The sequence below is a fragment of the Mesocricetus auratus genome, unplaced genomic scaffold (genome assembly GCF_017639785.1).
Source record: "Mesocricetus auratus isolate SY011 unplaced genomic scaffold, BCM_Maur_2.0 Super-Scaffold_100003, whole genome shotgun sequence".
NCBI classification, from domain to species: Eukaryota; Metazoa; Chordata; class Mammalia; order Rodentia; family Cricetidae; genus Mesocricetus; species Mesocricetus auratus.
The window spans coordinates 56,770,628-56,794,771 of NW_024429188.1; the positions used below are offsets into that span (position 1 = coordinate 56,770,628).

Consider the following 24,144-nt stretch of genomic DNA (forward strand, 5'->3'; position numbering starts at 1 on the left):
ACACAATCAATAATGGAAAAATAAATTGAACCCAGAGTTCTTAAAAGAAGCTCATAGCCAATAAATGTATTAAAATATTTAACATATCTAGTCATCAGAAAAAATGTCAATGAAAACTACATTGATATTCCATATCACCTTAGTGAGAATGGCTATCAGAAAAAAATCAAACAACACATACTGGCAAGGATGCTGAAAATGTGGAACCTGAATATTACTTGTATGAGGAAAAATTAGTGTAGGCACTATAAAATCATTAAACAGGTTCATGAAATTAGAACTACCATTTGGTCCCGCTCTACCACTCCAGGTTATATCTTCAAAGAATCAAAATAGAGATACCTGCAGCATTCATGTTTGTTGTGCTCTATTCATTATAGCAAATCATGCATTCAGTCTTAGCATCATTTGTAGGAAAACGGATGAACCTGGAGGACATCATAATAACAGAACTATCTAATCAAAAATAAATAAATGTAGAAATTCTCTCATATGTGGAACCTAGAAAAAGACATTAAGTTATAAAGAGGACTGTTTGTGAAGAAAAGGATTAGTATAAGTGGGCAGAGAGGGGGACAGAAGAGCATATGCAGAGTCAATAAGATATGCATAAATGAAGATGCAATAGAAGATATTATTCTGTTAACTGATACATATTAACATAAATGTTGAAAAGGTGGAAAGGTTTATACTGAGAAACTTCAAGATTTTGTAAAAATGTAGTAGTCGCAGACTACTATTAAGGATAGAATAAAGGTTCAGAATATACAGTTGATTTTAAAGTTAAAATGGTAATTTAATGAAGAAAGAATAGACATTTTGATGAATTATGCTATAAAACTGGATATCCATGAGGAAGACAATGAACTTTGATCCATTCTTTGCAAATATACAAAGGAATAATTAAAACAAATTAGAAAACATATATGTGAAATCTAATATCTGTATTTTTTTGGGAGAAGTGGTTCAAAGAAGAAAAAATTTGATCATTAAGCAAAAATTTTAAATTTGGCAATGAATTAATGAAGAATTAGATTTTATTGAACTTTATAATATTTGACCTTATAAAATACTATTAAAAGAAAGAAAAGATAGACCCATGAGGAGAAAATAATTTGAAATTTATGCATTTTATGTTTAAACTACTTGACAATCCCTCTAAGAAGATGATACAATAATAAAGGGGAAACAAATGAGGGAATATTAAATGTTATTAGCAATTATGGACATCGTCATTAAAACCACAATAAGAGACCAGGACACACTTACTAGAGTAGCTGAAAACCAAACCAGCAAGAAAACTCAAGCAATACAAAGTTCTGGAGAGTATTAGCGTAAGCAGAATTCTCTTAAATTGTTCCTGGAAGTGTAAGTGGCATCGCCAATTTGAAAATGTGGCTGCCTATTTCCTAAAGTCTTAAACATACACTTATATGACTTAGCATACATCTACAACACATTCACTCAGGAATTTAAAAGTCTGTTCCCACAGTAAACAGTCTGTGAGTGTTCAGAGGGTTTCATTCGTTTTTGTCTTGCTTTGTTTTCTGTTGCTGGAGATAGAACTCCGTGTCCCATGCTTGCTAGATTAGTGCTCTATAACTGAGATGCATTTGTGCCCCATTTAAGTTTTTTTTCTCACTAAATTTCCCAGTCCATTTGAGTATGCTGTGTAAACCAAATGGGTCTTGAATTTAGGATCCTCCCACCTTAGCCTGCAGAATAACTTGGGTTACAGGTTTAAACTATGACCTTTGGGTGTATGTGCAAGTTTTTAGCAGGTTTTCCAATAATCCCCCAAACTGGAAATCCCCATCCAGGTCTCTAAGTGGAAAATAGATAAACAATGTGTGGAACATTAATTCAAATGAATGCTAGTAAATAATTAAAAGGAAGGAACTAAATTTAAAGTATGGAAACAAAAAAAAATGGCAAACTACAAGTTCATTCTTTTCAGGTGAGAAGAAATCACACCTGAAAAGCTTCACACTCTAGGTTATGGATAACATCTTGGAAAACAGCAAATTCAGAAGAAGAAAATGGCTAAGTAGTGGCTGGAGACTAAAGAGAAGGTTCTTTCTCAAAGGCCTAAAGTTTGGTGGAATGATGAACATGCTCATTTTCATGTTCAACTACTAGTTGAAGCTATATTACTGTATACATTTTAGTATATAAAAAGCATTCCTTAATAAGCCTGTCTTATAAGACTGTCCATTACATAAACAAAAAAGGATACACACACCCAGATACACAAAAGTGTGACGAATAATTTAATAAAAGCTAGATGCAGTGATATAAACCTGCTATTCTAGTAATTGGGAGGCTGAGACAGGATTGTGAATATAAGGCTAACCTAGACCATATAGTAGTCTGTGTTTCAAAAAAATGCTGAAAGGTAATATTGAGAGTGTTGATGATGGAGTAGTGGGTGAAAACAGGAGAGTTTGCAAAAAGGTACTCTGATAAATAAGCAGAAGATTTCAATGGGTAGAGATGTTTGTAACCAAACTAGCTCTTGCAACCATGGGTGGAGGTGTTTATGTCCTGATTGTATAAGCACACTTACACTCCTTTTCAGCAATAGCCTGTTCTGTCACCTGAGTTTTCCCTCCCACTAACATACTGAGTCACTGTCCTTCCAGAGTTTCTATGCAACACAAACAACATACTCCCTTCAATTGTGCAGAGCACCTGAAAATTGAAGGCTGGAGTGATTGCCTTGATATGCTATTTCCTAGAGATGTCCACTCCACCTATTAAGATTTGATAGGCATAGTAAAAAATATATCCAAATTTACATATTTTAAATTGCATATTTTCTTTGAATGTGGTCACACATTCTTTCAATTGCTTTATTAAGTAGCAGAGAAATCACTTACCATACTAAACATATTTCACTGGCATTCCTTTAATATATTATACAAGAGAAATGAGAATGATTCTGAATTCTCTGAGACTTATTTTCATTGAATTGAAAGAAATGTGGTTACAAATACATGGGAAAACAATATCTTTGAAATGCAATATGCATATATGATATTTGTGTAAACACAACTAACAGTGATGCTGGGAGTGTGTTCTCTAAAAACACAAGGTAATACTGTTTCTTCTGCACCGATTTTTATAGTTTCTTATAACCATTCTGGTCTGCTATGGACTTTTTGATTGTCACATAATTACACTGTAACATCACCACTAATTTGAGATGGAAGTATTTCCAAAAAAAGTAGTTGTAATTTAAATATCTTCAAATAGAAATGATAGCCGTAAGACTAGCCTGTTTAGTAACTAGTGCACTTCCCAACCAGATGGCTGCATGCCATTGCTAATTATACAATTGCTTAATCTTAATTATACCTGTTTTTGGAAAGCAAATGAGTAATAGAAAAGGTAGAATTATTTATTAACACATTTAAACACTATATATATATATATTTAAGTGTGTGTGTGTGTGTGTGTGTGTGTGTGTGTGTATTATTTATGCTGCATATGCACCCAAACAATTTAAGGAGCCACATTGTTTATATTCACTGGAGCAAAGAAATGTGAATTAAATAAATGACTCAATTTAATAGAAGTTAAATTACCCACAGAGATCATGCATCCTCTTTACACAGGACATATCTAATTGTAATAATTAGTTGAATGCCTCCATAGTACCCCATGTCCCTCAGCTTCGCTTCCTTCTTTCCAAAACACCTCCCACTTCTGGCTTGTCACTGTCCTCTCACCCCATCTTGATTTAGGTTCGTCATGTCTTTCCATACTCCTCCTTGACACACTTATTCCCTGTTGCTGCTTGTGAATCCCACCCCCTTTCTATTCCTTGCATTCTCTCTTTGACACCTCACTGTATAATTACCAGGCTCAGTCTCCCACTCTCTGACTCTTTCTGTTGCCCTTTATTTCCTTGTCCATTTTCCCTGTCCCTTCTCTGATTTAAGGGTCATCAATCAATAATTACCACATACTAAACTGGCACTATAATATATAAACTTCAACATCCTTTTCTGTTTTTTTTTATCCCAGAGTACACACTCTAGTCTACTGTACTTGTGAAACTCAAGCTACTCATCTCTCTTGACCTTTGGTCCATCAGGCCTTTGACTGAGTTCCTATTGTATTTTTTTTAAATTAGTAAACCTATTCTCTGCTATTCTTCTTGCAATATTCTTATCAAATGGAGATGCTAGTATGTGTGTGCTTAATAAAATGTATAAGGTATTCAGAACATATTATATGACAACTAATGTTCATAAAATTTCTAGGAAACACGGATGGGCAGTGGTGGCGCATGCCTTTAATCCCAGCACTCAGGAGGCAGAGGCAGGCGGATCTCTGTGAGTTCGAGGCCGGGCTGGACCAACAGCCTCCAAAACAATACAGAGAAACCCTGTCTCGCAAAGCCAAAAAAAATTTCTAGGAAACATTTCTTTGTTGACTAAGAACATGATTTTAGTATAAGAAATGGGGATGTGAATTTAAATATGGTAAGATCTTGATTCATATACTTTCTACTTACATATCACAATTTTCATTATGTCCTACAATAAGAATTTCTATCATGTGGCTATGCCAGGACTGTGAAATCCAAATATTCTTCTATAGTTATTGAAGAATGGCACTAGCTAAGCTACAGAAAGAACAGCAATTATCTGTATTTATACAAATACATAAAATTGAGGATACATTCATGTAAGCCTCTGAAAGTATGGTGGCTAATATATTATCTCCGGTAAATCACTTGGAGTGGCATCCTAAGCCCCAGGAGCCTATAACCGTTAATACAACACATTTATTTAGTAAAAATATTAAGCCTATCATCAGGAAATAAGCAAGGGTCTTCAGAGTATTAGGCCACATAAGCTCATCCCTGACTACCATCTGTTATAGGCAAACCCACATTTTTCCTTCCTAAAACACCAAGTCTCTCTCATTTGCATTCAGACAGATTCAAGCCCTTGCTATTTTATAAACCATACACGAATGACTAGATAGGTGAGGGGAGCCTTCAAAATTTATCTGTTCAGTGTTTGCATTCATGTTAACATCTCAAATAATGATACTTATCAGTCCTAATTGTCTTCCTCTAATATGGCTATTTACTCAGACCTGAATTACTGTCATACATCTATTTAGTGTGTTGTATAGAAAGGGAACAGTGCACTATTGATCTCAATTTGATTAGAACCAACACTCGAGCACTTACTAGAGGCATGAGACTCTGTTTAGATTAGATGATCTCCATCTAGCATAGGAGCTAATATGCCTCCAATTTTAAAAGCAGATTACTTTTGCTTTTCTGATTGAATTTCTAAAATAATCTGTGTTTTTACTTCCATGTATAATAGGTAAAATAGAATTAGGTCTATTATACATAGTGCATCTTCTTTATGTGAATAAATATCCTGCTTTAGAAATATCTATTCATCATGATAAATAATCCTGTCTTGTTTCCTGAGATAAAAATTGAAGTGCCAGAAAATATTTAATCAATCTGACTTTGTAACCATTATAAAAATGAACTGTGTATCATCACCAAAACGGGCTCTGGAAAGTTTTCTTTTTTCAATATTGATAAAAAGATTTATTTCTTGATAAACTATTTATGATTGTTTCTTGCTTTAGTCTGCCCAAGAACTAAACAAATGAACAAGTATGGTTTATATAAAGAATATGAAACTTGTTCTGTATTTCTGGTACTTTCCTGCATTGAGCTTGAGTTATCAAGTTAGGGCAAAAATGCAGTGCTGCAAAGAGCTTGCTCCAAATCTTATAACTCTCTTCCCTGCTCTGAATCTTCCCTCTCAGAATCTTCAGAATGCTTTAGTTCCTTTGCCATATTTGTGATGAGGGGATGAGCTGGAACTGTTATTTCCAAAGACTGACAGAGTATAGTAAGGAAAGTCCTTATCTACAAACTGATGTCAGTATCATTAATCTATACAGGAAATTGTTCATGGCAACATTTGATCCAGAACCATCTGTTCTTCCCATAGAAGCCACAAGTCAAAAGAAGATAGGTTTGTTAAATCTTATCCTGTATTCATTTACCTTCCCTTTTTGTCATTTATGTTTATTGATCCAGCCTAAGACCTAATGCACAGGAAAAATCCTAGCACTCATTGTGTGTACAAGCCCTTGTATTGTTCATATGTATTCTGCGGGAAAAAAGTATAGGGTATCTGTCTGGGCATGCAGTGCAGTATACTTAGAATCTAACATGCTCAGAGCCTAGCAGGGGAAGAGAGAGATGGATCAAAAAGGAAAGAGGTGGAGGAGGAATATGAGGAAGAGAAGGGAGGAGGAGAAGGAGAGACTGTGAAAAAGCCTTGCAAAGAATACCAGATGACAAAAATTCTAGGAAGTATTCTTTCATTTAATGATTATTATTCTAGTTGACATTCATAGTCACTTTGAACATCTAATATTAAAATAGGGGATATAATAATAATTGTTAAAATATGAAAAATATAATTTCTAAGTAGATGAAGTAAAAATCTGTTCTATGGTTACATCAAGTGAGATAAAAGCTAACTTTGGCAACTCTTCCTTAAATCATTGTATTTGATAATATTTTGCATATATGCATTTATTCTTCCACCCATTCCACTAGCATTTCCTGAGCATATGCAAACACTATCCCCATTGCGTATCTTGATCAAAGATCCATTAGCCCCTTTGCACTCCTTCTTGTTACTTATTCTATTTTACCAGGAACTGCTGCCAGCAAAACAACAGGACAAAGCATACATGTTGATAAATAATCTAGGACATAGAAGTTGATATCCTAGACAAGAATCTGGATCAACAACAGGAAAAAGAATCCCCTAAAAGTAAGATCTGAGGAAATAATTACTTGTAGTTAACAGCTATGCATTGATATCACTTATTACAAATGTAGCATATTAATATACATTTCACTAAAATATGGGACAAACTTAGATACCTCTCAGTAGATAAAAAATATACTATACATATTCAATGGAGTTTTATTCAGCCATAAAAAGTGAAACTATGCCACTTCAAGACAATGAATGAAGTTGGACCTTTTTGACAAAAAACCAGAATCAGATAAGAAACATGTTGTCTATTACACACACACACACACACACACACACACACACACACACACACACACATACACACACAACATAAAAGTAGAAAGGAGCCATCCTATATGGGACTAACAGGAGGAAGAATGGAGGAAACAAGAGGGAGGAGGGAGGAATAAAAGGAAGTGACAGAGGGAAGATAGCTATTTCATATTTTCTCTCATATGAAGACTCTCAGTTTACATATATGCATATATGGTTATATACATCCACATAGATATTTAATGACTGTAGAAAGAAAACCATTCACGGAAAAATGAAAACAGTGATAGGGGAGAAGGGGAAAAAGGGAATATAATGAGCAAATTTGAGCAAGAATAATTTCATATATGTGTGTGTGTGTGAGAGAGAGAGAGGAAGAATGCCATAATGAAACTCATTAATTGTATATAAAATCATAAAACACAAAATAGAAAAAGAACTTTATGTGTAGGATATATATTCTTGATATCTTAACCATTTTGTATAATCCTAAAACTGTTCAAAAATAAAAACACTTACAAGAAAAAGAAACAAATTAGTGGGAGAGAAATAAAGGAATATATGAGCCATAATTCTTTAATAAAGTTTATAAAGAAAATATGTGTAAAGTAAGTTACAAATACAGAAGGAACCAGGAGTAGGAGTAGTAGGGCCCTCCCATAATCCCAGTACTTGAAATGCAAAGATAAATGTATCAGGAGTTCAATGGCCAGCATCCTCTATATAAGTGACTTCAAGGCAAACCTTGGCTACCTGAGACTCTGTCTCAGAAACATGCATAGATGAAGACAGATGAAGGGAGGCAATAGGGGTATACATCTGTGATCCTAACATTTGGGAGGCTGAGATAGGACATGTGTGAGTTGAAAGCCACCTTAGGTTACAAACTGAGACTTTCTCCCCAAAATAAAATAGCATGTTCTTGCTGCTCTGTTCATAATTGCTAGGAAATACAAGCAACCTAAATGTCCTTTCAATCTGAATGGATAATAAAAATGAAGTACACATGCATGGTGGAACTATTTAGTTGTTCAGAAAAAAAATGAAATCATGAAATTTGCAGGGTAAATGGATGTAACTGGAAAATGCCATACTGTGTGAGATAACCAGACCCAGAAAAACAAAAATCACATGTTCTCTGACATTAGAGGCCCCTAGCTCCAAATCTTCATACATTAGTACGTAATCTGGGATGACTACAGAACCAAGAAAGTAAACTAGGAACATTGCCAGGAAATGGGGACTGGGGGAACAATAGAGAGGGAAATAGCAGGATATAAGTGACCTGGGAAAGGAAATGGAAAACAGGGAGTTCATTAGGAAAGAAAGAAGGAGGTAAATACAGAAGGATTACCAAGGTTAAATAATAATAATAATAATAATGATGATGATGATGATGATGATGATAAGGGTATCTGAAAAAGTCATAAGGAATGCTATTATTAACTATTCTCCCTCCAAAGGGCCTATAATGCATGTTATTCCATGCATAATTGTGCATATACTGTTTTAACGAACCTGTCTCTTCTGGGCTGGCAGTGCTCCTTCCAAAAGTGAAAGGTCACCTAATCAAACCAATATCAGACATAAGAAGTCTTCAGTTGATTCGTTGACTAGGGCTATCCAAAAGATGCCCAAAACATAAAGCCTACTGCTTATTATAGTCCTGACCCCCCACAGAGGTAAGTGCCTATTGCTAAAGACACTATGCATTTCAAAAACAAGGCTCAGAGACCCCTGAGCTGAAACTAACCTGAATGCCCCTTCCCTGAGGACTAGTTTTTAAGGAAGGCACCATGCAAGCTTCCAAAGGAAGGAGACAACCAACAATCCTACCCAGCTATCTATCTATGAACCACACCCATAACTAGCATGGCACAGTAACCCTAAGGATGTGATAGTGGAACTCACACTTGATAGTCACTAATAACTCTTTATTTGGACCAAAGACCTGTTCAACAAGAGGAAAACAATGCCTAGTACTGTAAATTTACCTAACTACTCAATGTTAGTGAAGTTATGGTTTTCAGAGGACAATTTACAACCACTAATTTACTAAACCAGCATAATTCTTAACAACAATATATGTATATATGTATTATATTTGTACTTGTACCCGTAGATAATGTAGCTTTTACATTTCATCAAGGAAACTTCACTTTGCAACACATGGAGACCACAAAAAACCACAACCAATAAAAATTCAGAGTTGTAGACCCCATTCGTGGTGGATAAATCCACAAAACACTCACACAACTAAGGCTCAGGGGACATTGTGGAAGAGGAGCAGAAATATTGCAAAAGCCAGAGGAGCTGGGTGCTTCTTGTGATATTCTGTTTCCTTGTAATGTCCGAAGCTACACCTGTAAAATCTCCCTAACATGACTTCCCAAATGTGAGATGAATAAGGAAGCCATGAATGAATGTGCCAAGGAGGACAGGGAAAAACCAACATTTGTTGCTCAGTAGAGATAATCTACTTAATCCACATTGAATGGTCAGGTAATTTTTTCAAATGAAATATGAATTTAGAGATGAACTGACTTTAGAAATAGTTTGGATAACTGATGATTACAGATCTCATTAGGAAAAATAACTATAAATGTTTTTTCAGAGATTTCAGTGGTAATATCAGGACCTGACTAAATACCCAAGCATAAAAATAGGGTTGAGTATGTAGTTTAGTGGTAGAGCATGAGATCCTAGGTTCAATCACCAGTAACACCTAAGTAAATAATCAGACCTTCTCATAAAGCTGAGGCTGGAAGATCACTTAAATCCATGAGTTAGATGCCACCCTGTGCATAAAGTAAGAACTCATCTCAAAATATAAGATAAAACAAAACTTGCAGCAGTAGCAGCAGTATAATAATCCATTTCAAACTGTAGCTGAAAGACTAAAACCAGTTCCCAGTTTACTATATATATTTTATCTTAGTCTCCAATTCAGTAAATCCTTCATCTTCATGTGCCTTCCTAACACACACACACTTTCTCTGTATTTTAGTAAATCCTTCATCTTCATGTGCCTTCCTAACACACACACACTTTCTCTGTATTTTAATAAATCCTTCATCTTCATGTGCCTCCCTAACACACACACACACTTTCTCTGTATTTTAGTAAATCCTTCATCTTCGTGTGCCTCCCTAACACACACACACACACACACACTTTCTCTGTATTTTAGTAAATCCTTCATCTTCATGTGCCTCCCTAACACATACACACACACACTTTCTCTGTATTTTAGTAAATCCTTCATCTTCATGTGCCTTCCTAACACACACACACACACACACACACACACACACACACTTTCTCTGTATTTTAGTAAATCCTTCATCTTCATGTGCCTTCCTAACACACACATACACTTTCTCTGTATTTTAGCGCCTGTCATCTACCCTACAACTTCCAGTGCCTCATTTTCTACCAGTGATCCTTGTCAGTACTCCCAGTCAGACCACTCTCTTGGGTTCTAAGGACACTTTCTGAATGTCTGCTAAACATCTAAGAAACTTCTAGTCACCTTAATTCAGTATGTCACAAAGTAAGTTAATCAATTTCCCCATCATAAGAATTTTACTATTGGCTTTTGTGCTCAGTTCTGATAATGCCATCATCTTAAACATAGTCCTTTGCACTAGAAACATTATTGCCATTAATTCCTCCATCTTCATTAACTTTCGAATATATTTGTCTAATTGTCAGTTCTGTGAAAATGAAGCCAACTTATCTGTAGTTTTTTTTTTTAAATCACTTGGTCTTCATCGTTTCAATAACAAAGTACAAACTCTTTAAATGGTTTATGAGGCTTAGGATATAACTTTATCCTCAGTTTTCTGTGTTTTATACATAATGTTTTTATCCAGATTATCACTTTTCCATGTTCTCAGATTTTGTTCAGCTAATTCTTTCTCATATACGGATGCCCAATACACAGCCTTATTTTCCTTTGAATAACTTTTCCTAACTCTTTCCTTTCATCTAGATTAGCTAAGTACTTGGAAGGTACCCTATGTTCTTTATTTGTACCACCTATCAATAATGACTAACACAAATGACACAATTAGAACTTGACTTCAAGTTGCAGCAGTCACATAACCAGTGTTTAGCACCAACAAGTAACACCATTCCCAAGTGCCTTGAAAAAGAAAGAGTATCTGTCTTGTTGGATTGTGTATCTTCAGCATTTTTATTGTTCATTGACTCATAAGAAATATGTTTTATACATTTTTATTTAAATTATAAACTTTCTTATTTTATATATCAATCCCAGTTAACCCTCCCTCCAATTCTCCTGTGTCCCCCACCAACCCCATCCAATCCCTCTTCTGCTCCATAGAAATGGTGAGGCCTTCTATAGGGGATCATCAAAGTCTATCACATCATTTGGGGCAGGGCCTAGGCCCTCCCCCATATGTCTAGGCTGAGGGAGTATTCCTCTATGTGGAGTGAACTCCAAATGTCCATTCATACAAAAGGTATAAATGCTGTTCCATTACTGGGGGTTCCCATAGACTGCCCAGGCCTCCTATCTGACACCCATGTGCAGGGAGCCTGGTTCTGTCCTATGCTGGTTTGTAAGCTATCAGTCTGGGATTCATGAGCTCCCCCTTGTTCAGGTCAGCTGTTTCTGTGGGTTTCTCCAGCATGGTCTTGACCCCTTCACTCATCACTCCTCTCTACAATTAGATTCCAGGAATTCAGCTCATTGCTTAGCTGTGGGTCTGTGCTTCTGTTTCCATCAGCTACGGGATAAAGGCTCTAAGATGGCATGTAAGGTAGCCATAAATTTCATTATAGGGGAAGGGCATTTAAGACAGCCTATCCCCTATTTCTTAGATTCTTAGTTGGGGTCATTTTAATATATATCTGGACATTTCCCTAGTGCCAGATTTCTCTTTAAGCCTATAATGTTGCATTCCCTCTTAAGGCTTCATATTTGACAAACTAGGTAGAATTTCTCTGCATTTTTGTTTTTTTCAGTTTCACATATATTTTTCCATAACACTTCTAGTCTATAAATATATTTTTTCTGTGGAATCATTTGACCATTATTTAATTCCCCCAGTAAAGTATAAGCTATACTGCAAGGCTCAGGGCTGAAGAGATGGCTTGCCAATTAAGAACATTTTTTGCTCTTACAGAGGACTTGAGTTTGCTTTGCAATACCCACAGAGTGACTTACAACCTTTTGTATTTTCAGTTTCAGGAGTTCTGAAGTCCTTTTCTGGGTACCACAGGTACCAGGAACAGACAAGGTGAATATATATTCATGCAGGTAGACACTCACACACATAAAAATAAATCTAAAATAATTACAAACCTCTGTCTACCCTTTGTTGTCATTACATGTGTCTATCTATGCATCATGATGAAATATACTGGTTCCTCTCCAAATAACTTTAATCAAATCAAAGAGTATTCTTTTTATCATGTATATACTTATATGTTTTGTTTCTGATTTTTTACTTTAAATTAGAAACCAGCTTGTTTCACATGTCAATCCCAGTTCCTTCTCCCTTCCCTCCTCTCCCACCCACTCCAACACCCCTAGTCCCCCACCCGATCCCCATTTCACTACATAGGAAGGGTGAGGCCCTCCATGGTGGATCTCCAGAGTCTGTCATTTCATCCAGGGCAGGGCCTAGGGCCTCCCCCACGTGTCCATGATGAGAGAGCATTCGTCCATGTGGAATGGGCTCCCAAAGTTCATTCATAGCCAGGGATAAATACTGATCTACTACCTGGGGCCCCATAGATTGCCAAGGTCTTTTCACTGATACCCAAACTTAGAGGGTCTGATAAGTCCCATGCTAGCCTCTCAGCTATCAGTCTGGGGTCCACGGGCTGGATCCCCTTTGTTCAGGTCAGTTGTTTCTATGGGTTTCACCAGTCTGGTCTTGACCCCTTAGTCATCACTCCTCCCTCTCTGCAACTGGGTTCCAAGAGTTCAGTTCAGTGTTTAGCTGTGGGTATCTGCCTCTGCTTCCATCAGCCACTGGATGAAGGCCTAGGATGGCATATAAGGTAGTCTTCAATCTCATTATTGGGAAAGGGCTTTTAAAGTAGCCTCTCCACTATTGCTTAGATTGTCAGTTGGTGTCATCCTTGTAGATCTCTGGAAATCACACTAGTGCCAGATCTCTCCTCAAACCTATAATGACTCCCTCTATTATGATATCTCTCATCTTGTTCTCCTCTGTTTTTCCCCCGGCTCAAACTTCCTGCTCCCCCATGTCCTCCTCTCCCCCTCTCTTTTTCCCAGCTCCCTTTCCCCTCCCCTCATTCTCCCAATCTGCTCAGGAGATCCTGTCCCATTTAGAATCTAGGAAAACAATACAAAGAATCATGTATGTGCTTTTATTGATTACAAAAGTCTTTATACACGTTTATTTTCTTTACTACCTTAAAAAGGAAGATATTGATGTAATTACATATATCAAGGACAATATTTGTGGATTTTCATATTTTTTTCTATAACCATACAAAGTTATGCACCGAATTTTAAAATATTTTCTCAATGCAAATGAGCCAAATCATATTCCAAATTAAGCTGTCATAAAACAATAAATTTATTTTAAAATGGTAGCATCTATTAATTAATACTTTTTTGATGAAACTACTCAATATTCCTGTTCTCATTGGCAAGTAACAGGATGATTTAGCTTCTGAGAGACTTGTATGCACCATATTCTGTGTGACTCTGGTTACTTTTGTTGTCTTAGCTTTCATTTCTTTCAATTTCTAGACTTATTTAATTAATTATATGTATTATGTAGAGTGCTTTTTAGAAGTATAAAAGATAATGGCTCCCATTGTTTTGAGGGGGAGGAAGTTGATGATGAAGGGTATTTTATAAATGCTTAGTTATTTCAATTATTCCAATGGATATCCATTTTGCTATTGGTTTATCCGCTCACATGTGGCCATATGGTCTGTTTCTTGTGGTTTAAATATACCATCAATTCTAAACTTCAAAATTCACTGACTCTGTAACTTGCACCATCATCACATTATCAGGTTCGATTTACCATCCTGGATTCCTGCTTTTCTAAGTAATGTTAAAAAATTAATTATGCTGTACTTTCTATTGTTTTAAAGCACTTTTAGCTATGAAAGAATACTGCTGCTTTGTTTCTGCTTATAGGTTCAATTACCTGATGTTGGAATAAAAATGCACGTTTGCACTGTGGAAGGGGCCCTATAATTATTCAACCACCCCTGTTTGTGGCTGCTTATTAGTATGCTCCCCATTGTTTGTCTTGCTTCCACCTCAAATGCTAATTTTAGAGTCCCATTTTCATTATGGAACACCTGTACAAAAATGTTTAACAGTAAATATACGAGACATCTTGAATCTGTCATGTTTCCCTCTTTCCTAATAAGCTCATAACAAAAATTTTAAAATCATACTTATTAAAAAATCAGTAAATCACTCATTTCATTAGTTATCACTAGCTTCAGTTAACATTCAGACAATGTAAACCGAAGGAGAAGTTGAAGATTTAAGCAGTTTTCTGAGTAAATGTTACATTTGTAAATATTTAGCACTAACATTTTTTCCAGTTTTCAAGCAAAACGCACAGTTTGCTTAAAATACACAGGTACTATAATTGAGGTCAAAGAGGTCATCTTTTTGTTTGAATCATGTAGATAATTGCTTCAATTCTCCACTTCACTTTGTGTGAAGTAAGTAATTGAGTGAAATTTTGACTGAACATTTTACTGAAAAAAAGTCAAAAATGAATGTTGATTATCTTTAAGCCCAAACAAGTAGCTAATTGCCTGAAATTACCAGTTGCTTGGTCATGCAACCTTGGTACATTTAGACATATCTATGATGAAATTGGAGAAAGAAAAATAAACATCACTTCAGCATGCCTACCACAGCTTTCAATCATATGCACTCAATGAGTTAATAGCATACTGAAAATGGCCACTTTTCTCCAATTTCTGGTTTTGTCTCTTAAAATAAATGCTCAAAGAATTTATGCCTATATAGAATTAAAAATTAGAACAGATTAGCTGCCTAATTTACTTCAACCAATTGTCATAAACATCTGCTTTGCATGCAGAGAAAAATTATGAAGGTAGAAATCTGAGCAAGAACTAGAGTATTCTGACAAAATAGAAAGGTGATGATTAACTAGAAATATTTTCACATATTGTTATTTTGCTAGAACACAGCCTTGGAACTTAGTCATCTGTTTAGATGAAAAATGTGTAGGCACACTGGAAACCAGGGGGCGGGAGAAGGTTGGTGTTAAATATTTACAAATGTAAAAGAGGTCTGGGAAATCTTAAAGTCTATGAAGCTGTTTAAAAACACCCGAGGGCAAATGCTATCAAAATTATAATGAGAAACAAAATGGATGTTTAGGAATCCAATTTTCCCCTTTGAACTGGTGAATGAACCTTATTTCACAGACTTATATTACTTAAAAGGCTTTCTAAAAATCTACTAATAGACTGTCCACTTTGCTATATGACCAGTCTGTACTAAAATCATTTCATAATGGTAGCTTTTTGCTTTATTCTGACAAAGCTCAAAGGGGAAATTTTTCATATATATTTCAAATAATGCTAACTTTTTAGTATTTTGAGGTGAGAACTATTCTATGGTAAAACAAAATTCTGACTTACTCACTATATTAGTCATCTCAAGTCTGATTTGAGTGGAAATATTTAGGGGCTGTATGATCCATTCCTTCTACCCTTATATAGTATCTCTCCAACTAGTTGAAGCCATATAATTAAGCTAACCCTTCAGGTCTTTTATTTTTCTTTTACAAGGACTTTTTTTAATTGTCTGAGAATTTGAAAGGAATCACCTTGGCTTGCTTTCCCTGCACCTTGCCCAAATACACCACATCTTACATATATAGATCATAGATGTTGAAATTGGCACATTACTCTCTATTAAAGGCACAATAAAAATTTAAATAGAGAATAATATTTTAAGGTTACACCCCAGCCCTTCCATTCACTGTTTGTGACCATAGGACATTCTATTATTGGCATGTTTGACCTATAGTTCTCATGGGTTCTGTACAATTATTTGCTATATTTATACATACCCAGTTGAGGACCATCTTGTACTCGTTTCTGTAATCTGGTATTCCTCTGGATTTTAGTTTGCCTTTAATAGACTTTGTCATGTTTATTTTTACCCACATCAGCTTGTCAAAGTTGTTTGGAATCCCAATCTTAACCCATTTTCCCAACCCCCAACTCTGAAAAGGCAGAACTGACTGAATGTGTATAGATCCTTTAGAAAAACTCACAAACGTCTTACTGATCTTTACACACAGTCATAACACTCAGACTACATTCCCCACTCTTCTGCCATTCATTTACATCCTATCAAAACTCAGTACCATATTTCTAGATATTCTTACCTTATTCTTGGAACGTCGATGACATTTAAACAAAGGAAGGCAACAACATAGGCTTAGGTTAGAGTTGGCCCTACGACCAGATGTTCTACGTCGTGTCCTTCTAGAATTCATCATGCCTCAAAGTTGATCTGACTATAAATGTGAAGTACAACCTGGAAAAAAATATGACTTGGAATTAAATAGTGAAATATCTGGGGAACACAGCAAGCAGTTTAATACATGAGGAAGAAAAGGGCACAGGGTGGGAAAAGTTCTCAAAATTTGAAATCTCACTTTACCCTGTGCTCTTTGGGGATTCTGTAGTACATGTTCTAAAAATAAAGCAACTCGTAAGTTACCTCTTTTCTTGGTAAAAAGGGAGAGAATGAAGAAGAAATGGTGATTGAGAGTCTAACTCCTACAAAAACTAGCATGTACATGACCCTCAGACTCAGAATAAGAAAATTGGCCATATTATTCTTTCTTCCTCTATTTCCTCCGGAGACATTCATTTATACTTTCTTATTTAAATTCCTGGCATTCCCATCTCAGAACTGTCTGTATCCCTGAGCAGTTCCTGTCATAAATATACCCTTCCATATCAGCTCAGTCCTTCTTGGCCACCAGCCAGTTGGCTGGTTTCCCTTTACCAATAACTAGATTTCCCCTAATTATATAGCATTTAGATGTTACAAATATCAATGTGAGTAATCAATTTGAATGATGAACACAACTGACATCTAGCATATCATTAGCATTAAATGTATATTGTCTTAATAAGCTAGTCTATTATTATTTTATCAACACACAAAAGTATTAAAGACATGGATAGACTGAAATATTACCCAATTTAAACCATACTTGGAACATGGCATCATGATACATGCCTGTCATTCTAACACTCAGAAGGCTGACGAAGGAGGATCACAAGTTTGAGTTCAACCTGGTCTACATGATAAAATGTTGTCTCAAGATATTTAAGAGTGCCAGGCGTTGGTGGTGCATGCCTTTAATCCCAGCACTCAGGAGGCAGAGGAAGGCAGATCTCTGTGAGTTCGAGCAAGTTCCAGGACCCGCTCCAAAACAATACAGAGAAACCCTGTCTCGAAAAACCAAATAAATAAATAAAAAAATAAATAAATAAACTTCAAGGGCTAAGGATATAAATTAAAGGTGGAATATTTGCCTAGGATGCACAAGGTCCTATATTTGATCCTCAGCATTACAAAAAAAGGAAAAAGAAAACAAAAGATATTTGATACTTTAGTTCTGCAGTAGAGATGTAGGTAAGTTAAATGATAATTCAGAACAGAAGGACAGTGCATATGGGACATAAGACAAGCAGAGTTTGATACTAAAATGTTTTGCTTCAACTTCCCTTGTGTTTATTTCATTTTCTTTGCTTTTTTTAGACAGGGCCTAATCAAGCAGTTCAGGCTGACCTCAAACTCTCAGCAATCATCCCGTCAGCCACTCGAGTGCTGGCATTAAAATGTGAACTACCACTCCCAACTTAAGTAACACCAAATTTATATTTTTATTTATAATTTATACTCTGCTGATATATTTTTAAAAAGAATTCAAGGCAGCTGACATTGAACTGGAGATCATTATAATCAACCATATGTTAAATATTTTCATTAAAATATTTTATAGAGAGTGACTCTATATATTTTACTATTGCTATGTTCATCTAAATGACCCCAAATAACAAAACTGATCTTATCTTATTATTTTAAGGAATTGTTGGTTATGCAAGGGTTTGTGAAAAAACTTCTGAGAGGTCATCCTTTCATTGTAAGGATTGTATAGATGACAAAACAATTTCCTCCATCAACCTAATGCTTGTCTGTCCCCTCCTTCACAAATATTTCCACTAATGTAATGCAATAGAAAATAGAGACTTCTCCATTAAAGATAAATATTGTTACCACTATAAGATGGCGCTCTTTCACCCTCATCCTTCAAAGTTACTCTCTGAGCACATTTCTTTACATTAGCTGATAAAACCAATTGCCAAAGCCACTAAATTTGTTGTTTCTGGTTACTCTGATCTAACTTAAGAGTTAGCTATAAGATTCATGGATTATAGGAATTTTTAAAAATGAAAAAGTACACAGTTTTATAAACAAAGCTGATTACATTCAAAGATGACAACTCAAGAAGAAAAAATGTGTTACATGCTTGTATACATATTATGTCATTAAATCCTCAAAATTTTATAAAACCAGGCATCATCACTCCTACTTTTCAAAGAAAAACCTAAATACAAAGAAGTTAAGTGCTGAGCTATATTGAAATCTTCTAAGCCCAATGGCTTCATCTCTCCCACTTCTTCCACTGTGCTAAAGGAGAAACAAAATTAAAACAGGTGCACTAAACCAGATATTATTTTCCAATAGAGCAACTACACATTCCCTTTTCCTTAAAATTTCTTCAGTTATATATTTGAGCTGCCCCAGAACAACTTATTTTCATGAATTTTGGACGAGTGTGCATTTTCATTCATAAATAAAAGCCAGACAAAAAAGTATTTCCAAGGATGAAGACTTACACAGTGGTTCTCAACTTTCCTAATGCAGCAACCCTTTAATACAGTTCCTCATGTTGTGGTGACCCCCCCCCAATTATAACATTTTGGTGCAGCTTTATAACTGTAATTTTGTTTTGCTACTGTTACAAAGCACAATGTAAATATCTAATATACACAATATCTGATATGTGATCTCCATAATGATTGTGACTCACGAGTTGAAAACCACTGGCCTCAAACCATTTATTTCAAGCATTAGTTTGTTTGTATATAATATAGTCACTTATACTGCTATATAAACTTCAGGCATTGATTCCAAAAATGAAATTAAAGAAAAATATTGTCAGGGTAAATTATAAATGAGTAAACATGAGCTGTCATAGTTGAGCATTAATCTTCTAACACCAATAAAATCAACTAAAGGTCTTTATTGGCTGTAGTCATTGGCTGACATCTTGATGAATTTGGTGAATAACTAGAATATTTTACATCTAGAGCGTGCACATCATAGTTTATTTCAATCTTTAACAACTTCCTGGAGTGGTATGTCTGCCCAGTCTTGAAAACGCATATAATCCATATAATCTAAAACTGCTCCCTTTTGCTGGAAATTTTTTTCCTTCCATAGTCAAATTTCTCAGACAGTTTCCTTAAACACAGCCTTGGTTTTTTAAATCTTTTTCATTGACTAGACTATTGAGAATTGATCCCAGGGGCCTCACTCATACTCAGCAAGTGCTTTTCCAATGAGCTATATCCTCATTGCAACATACACTTTCTGAGCAACCTCTTCACTATTTAGTTCCCCTTGACAGGGCAATTTCACTTTCAGAGTTTCCTAATATTATTTTTGCTAATAAGTCTACATTATCTTTTTACAGAAAGTTTGTTTCCATATTTTACTCAACTTGAAACTCTTTCTTTGGCTTCTGTACTTGATCTTAATCAAAATGCCAAAAAGTGGTACTCCTTTGGTTTCTGATTATCTTTATTATTATTTTCTCCTACGATGTTAATTTTATCTACATTTCTTTCTATATTTCTATATTACATATCTTTCTGTATACATTGCTTTTTCCTCTGTTTCTTTTTAAAGTTTGATTTGTTTTCATGATTTTGTAAAATGTGTGTTGATGACAGTATAGGACAAATCTCCAGGACTACTTCCAGTCCTCCAAATCCTATTGAAAAAACTTATATACTACTAATAACTACTAAAGATCCCTGAAATGTAAATAGAACCCATCACATTTTCCTCATAAATACTTTTCTCATAACTTTGGCATCCACAAATTGTAATATCCTCACACTTATGATTCATTATTTTTCTTTAGACCTTCTATGAAGTCAGTTACCAAGTCCTTCTAGATTTTCCTTTCCCTATTTTCTTATTCTGCTAAGTTTATTGAACAAACTAGTTTAATTCAGAACTAGCGCAACCTGCAAAGCAACCATCAACATTTGTGTTGGGCCTCCTGTATCTCACTAAATATAAAGTCAGGGTTTTTTTGTTGATGTTGCTGTTATATCACTTGTTCTAATATTCCAAATATTCAAATACTTATAGCCTGACCTTTCTCTGTCAAGTACTTTCTGTTAAAATCTTATTTTCAAGGATTTAGGATTTTAGATTTAGCATTCCTTCCATTCTAAAGCATGATTTTGATCTTTGTCTTACAGATAAGACTATATAACATACCCATTTGGTTCTATGGGGCAGTGAAAATTTACTAATGTTTACACAATTTATACTTGGGCTAAAATGTCCTTTGAAGCACAGTCAAGGGAAAAGGAGAATAGAGACTAGCCCTGTCTCAGCTTTTTTGATCAGCCTAGATGTCATTATCCATTGTTTAAATTATTCTTTTAAAAATTTCATTGATTTACATTCATTGCCCTTAGACAGCATGGATATGATTAAACGCAAGCTTTCCATCAGTCTAAATATCTACTTCCCTAGCTGTACAATATTGTGATAGTAAATGATGTTGGAGAAAATAGTAAATTGGTTTGATGAAAATTCTTGGTCTCTAATCTCAACTTGATTTCAATGTTACCTAGTAACATTTCTTCCTTCCTCTCCTTATAAAATCTATTTTAAGCCTCCTCTACTCTCTTGTTATCACAATCCATCTGTTTCTTCATTTAACTTATTCACCTCATACTGTGTGGTTCTCATAAGAAAACCCCTCAAATTTTCTGGCATGTCACCTATAATCATACTTGCTCATCACTTTCCTCATCCTTCCCTCTTTCCTGCAGGATGAAATGGAAGAAACGACCCACCTCTGGTATAAGGAGTTGTTAACATACATTTTCTCTTACTCTTGACATCTCAGAGCTGCCACATGAGGATTGACACTTGAGAGGTTTGCAGCTCACCCCAAGTGATAAACAGAATGATCAAATCTGTTTATCTTTCCTGTCTTGGAGCTTTAACCTTACCCTCTCTAATACTTCTTCCAACCATAATAGAAAATACTATTTTGTGTTAAAAATAAAATGGCTTCCTTTGATATGCACCACCAAACAGCCAAATTTATTTAAAGGGGTATTTTTCTTCTAGTTTTAACTGTCCATCACTCCCATTGACTCTTAAATTTGCTGTAATTTTATTTCCATCACATTGGTTCTTGAAATTACTAAAGTCAATGATGTCTATATGGTTAATACATTCAATGGGGACACTAATCTCTTCTACTTTCTGACATATTCCTTCTCATTCCTTTGGTTCCTATGGCATTACCATGTGTTTTCTCCTATCTATAGTTCTTGATTCTTCTGTCTTTGTTTTTTATTTTTGTTTTTGCTTTTGGTGGGAGGGGCTCAATTTCATTAGAAAGTTCTTTAGACATTGCTAGTTCATAGTATTTTCCCTCAGCCCTCAAGAGCTCTTATTTTACACTTAATTCTGCATGTAATTTCATTCTCATATGCTAAAGCCTTACAGTTTCATCTCCAAACCCGATCTCCTTTCTAAATAAATGAATCTCACTTCAACATCCCCTAAGCTATTTCATTCAATACATTCCATGGGACTTAGTCAACAAATCTGCATTTCCAAAGGCAACTTGCTAAAATGAACTGTTTCTTTCTTTTGTTTCATTAGAGTAAATGATATCACCATGTACCTTAAATTTTTACCCTGAATAGTACTTGCTATATTTCAAATTAACTTTTGTTTTCCTGTTTAACTAGGATATTTCTTATTCATCTTACCCAGGTTATCCCTATAAGTTTTATATTAGGAATCCCTCCAGGGCTTAACTTGTCTGAGCTCTCATCACAACTTATTCATAGCTCTATTTCATTCAGTAATCTCTACTTTTCAAAAGACTGTAAGTACAAATGATCGTCAGTTTACCATGGGTAATAGCCAGATAAAGCCCTTGGAAGTTGAAAATGTCATAAACTGGAAATATATATATATATATATATATATTTTACACCTACCCTATCAAACACCATAGTTTAGCATAGTTCACATGGCTGACACTGATATCTTTACATAGTGGTAGTCAAAGAAGAGATCCAAGTTCAAACTGTGAAGTATCATTTCTCCTTAGTGTATCATAGTACAGCTGGAAAATCATTAGTCTGAACTACTGTAAGCAGGGAACATCTGTAATGTTATGGATGTGTTTTGCTCTTGTGTCTTCACACTTTCTTCAGTATTAACACTGACACTTAAGGTAGTTATTGGGTATTTTCAAAGTATCAGAATTCATAAAAAAAGGCAAAAATACCACCACAGGAAATCATGAAATTAGCTTTAATGAAAAATAGAGAATTGTTTAATCTATAGTCACTAGAAAATTTCCCACTCATCCTCAGTATTAACCTTTTAATCACATGTTATACCATTTTCAAACATAAGCTGTTGATTAAAGGATAAATATTAAAGGAAAGCAATGTCTCAAAATGTTATATCATTACTTAAATATTTTTGTAATAAAAAGTTATGGCAAGTATTATAGCAAACTCCCCACATACTAATGGTTATCTTTCTTCAAAACTTCTAAGAGACTCTCTTTTTTAAAATTTCATTCCTACAAGTTTCTTATTATGTTTTCAAAATAGTGTTTTAAAGGTTGTTTTCGCTAATAAAATAGAGGTATTAGTAAATTATCTTAAATTGCAGTATTTTTCTCCGTGTGTGTAAAATAAATTTAAAAGAAGATGTTGTTTGGGGTAGACCAAAATTTATACTGTCTTAAAATTAGGTTGTGGAAATTTTTCTCCTCTCTAAAGACATTCATGATCACATAAGACAAGTGACCCACATCTCCCTTTCCTCTACATAAACCTCATTTATTTTCTTGCAGACAGCAGTTATGTTATTCCTTATCATTCCCTTTTTCAGACAGAACAGTTCCTAATTGTGTTATGGCCTAGTCTTCATCTTGTTTATTATTTGGGTCTGATTTTTGCAGGATCCCTCCAGTTTTTCTAAGCTTTAAGCCAAACAGAATGGTATTTGGTACTTCCACAAAGCAGAGAAGCCAGAGTTATTTGATAATAATAAAAGACATCCAAGTGATAAGATGAGAACTTGCATTTTAACAACTAAGTGTGAATGTTTTTGTGTTTTTTATTCTCTGTTAAGATCCACACAGAGGCCAATTATCTTTTCCCCTTGTGAAGCCATGCCTGAAAATGAGAGCATTTGGGGGGTTAGAAACACTAATGAATTACTCATAGTAGTATACAATTTGTAGTCACTTTTTGCAGTGACTTTATCACTGTCACTCTCTCGTTCACAGCCATAGTCCATGCAGAGACATTTAAAGATTAATAATAACAAAGTATTTCTGCAAGCTGATTGATTTCTCACTGACTCACTCTGCTGGGTTGAGGTTGGCATTTTTTTTGGTCAACTTCCACCTACACCATAGAGACTAAAGAGTTTTCTTTTCATTTTTACGTCTGACACCTGACTTTTCACAGAATCAGTTACACCCCGCCCTCCGCGATGCAATTGTTTCCAACTAATTGACATTCTATTCCACTCTTTCTTAAAACTTTTCTCTTTAGCTTTATAGTCTGTGCCCTTAGGGGAATACAATACGCTGGCCTTCTGTGAACCAGAGTCATTAATCTCTTCTTCTTGTCTATGACCCAGACAAGA

The 24,144-nt window shown here is 35.1% G+C and overlaps 1 protein-coding gene across 3 annotated transcripts in view; it reads right to left on the minus strand.

Annotated features, from left to right (window-relative positions):
- Positions 1-24,144, minus strand: part of Rps6ka6 (ribosomal protein S6 kinase A6) — a 152,309-nt gene that overhangs the window by 103,206 nt on the left and 24,959 nt on the right. For all 3 annotated transcript variants that reach the window (XM_040744334.1, XM_040744333.1, XM_021234646.2), the window contains exon 2: positions 16,505-16,656. In XM_040744334.1, coding sequence (XP_040600268.1) covers positions 16,505-16,618 — 114 coding nt within the window. In that variant the 5' untranslated portion in view covers positions 16,619-16,656. The remainder of the gene's footprint in view (positions 1-16,504; positions 16,657-24,144) is intronic.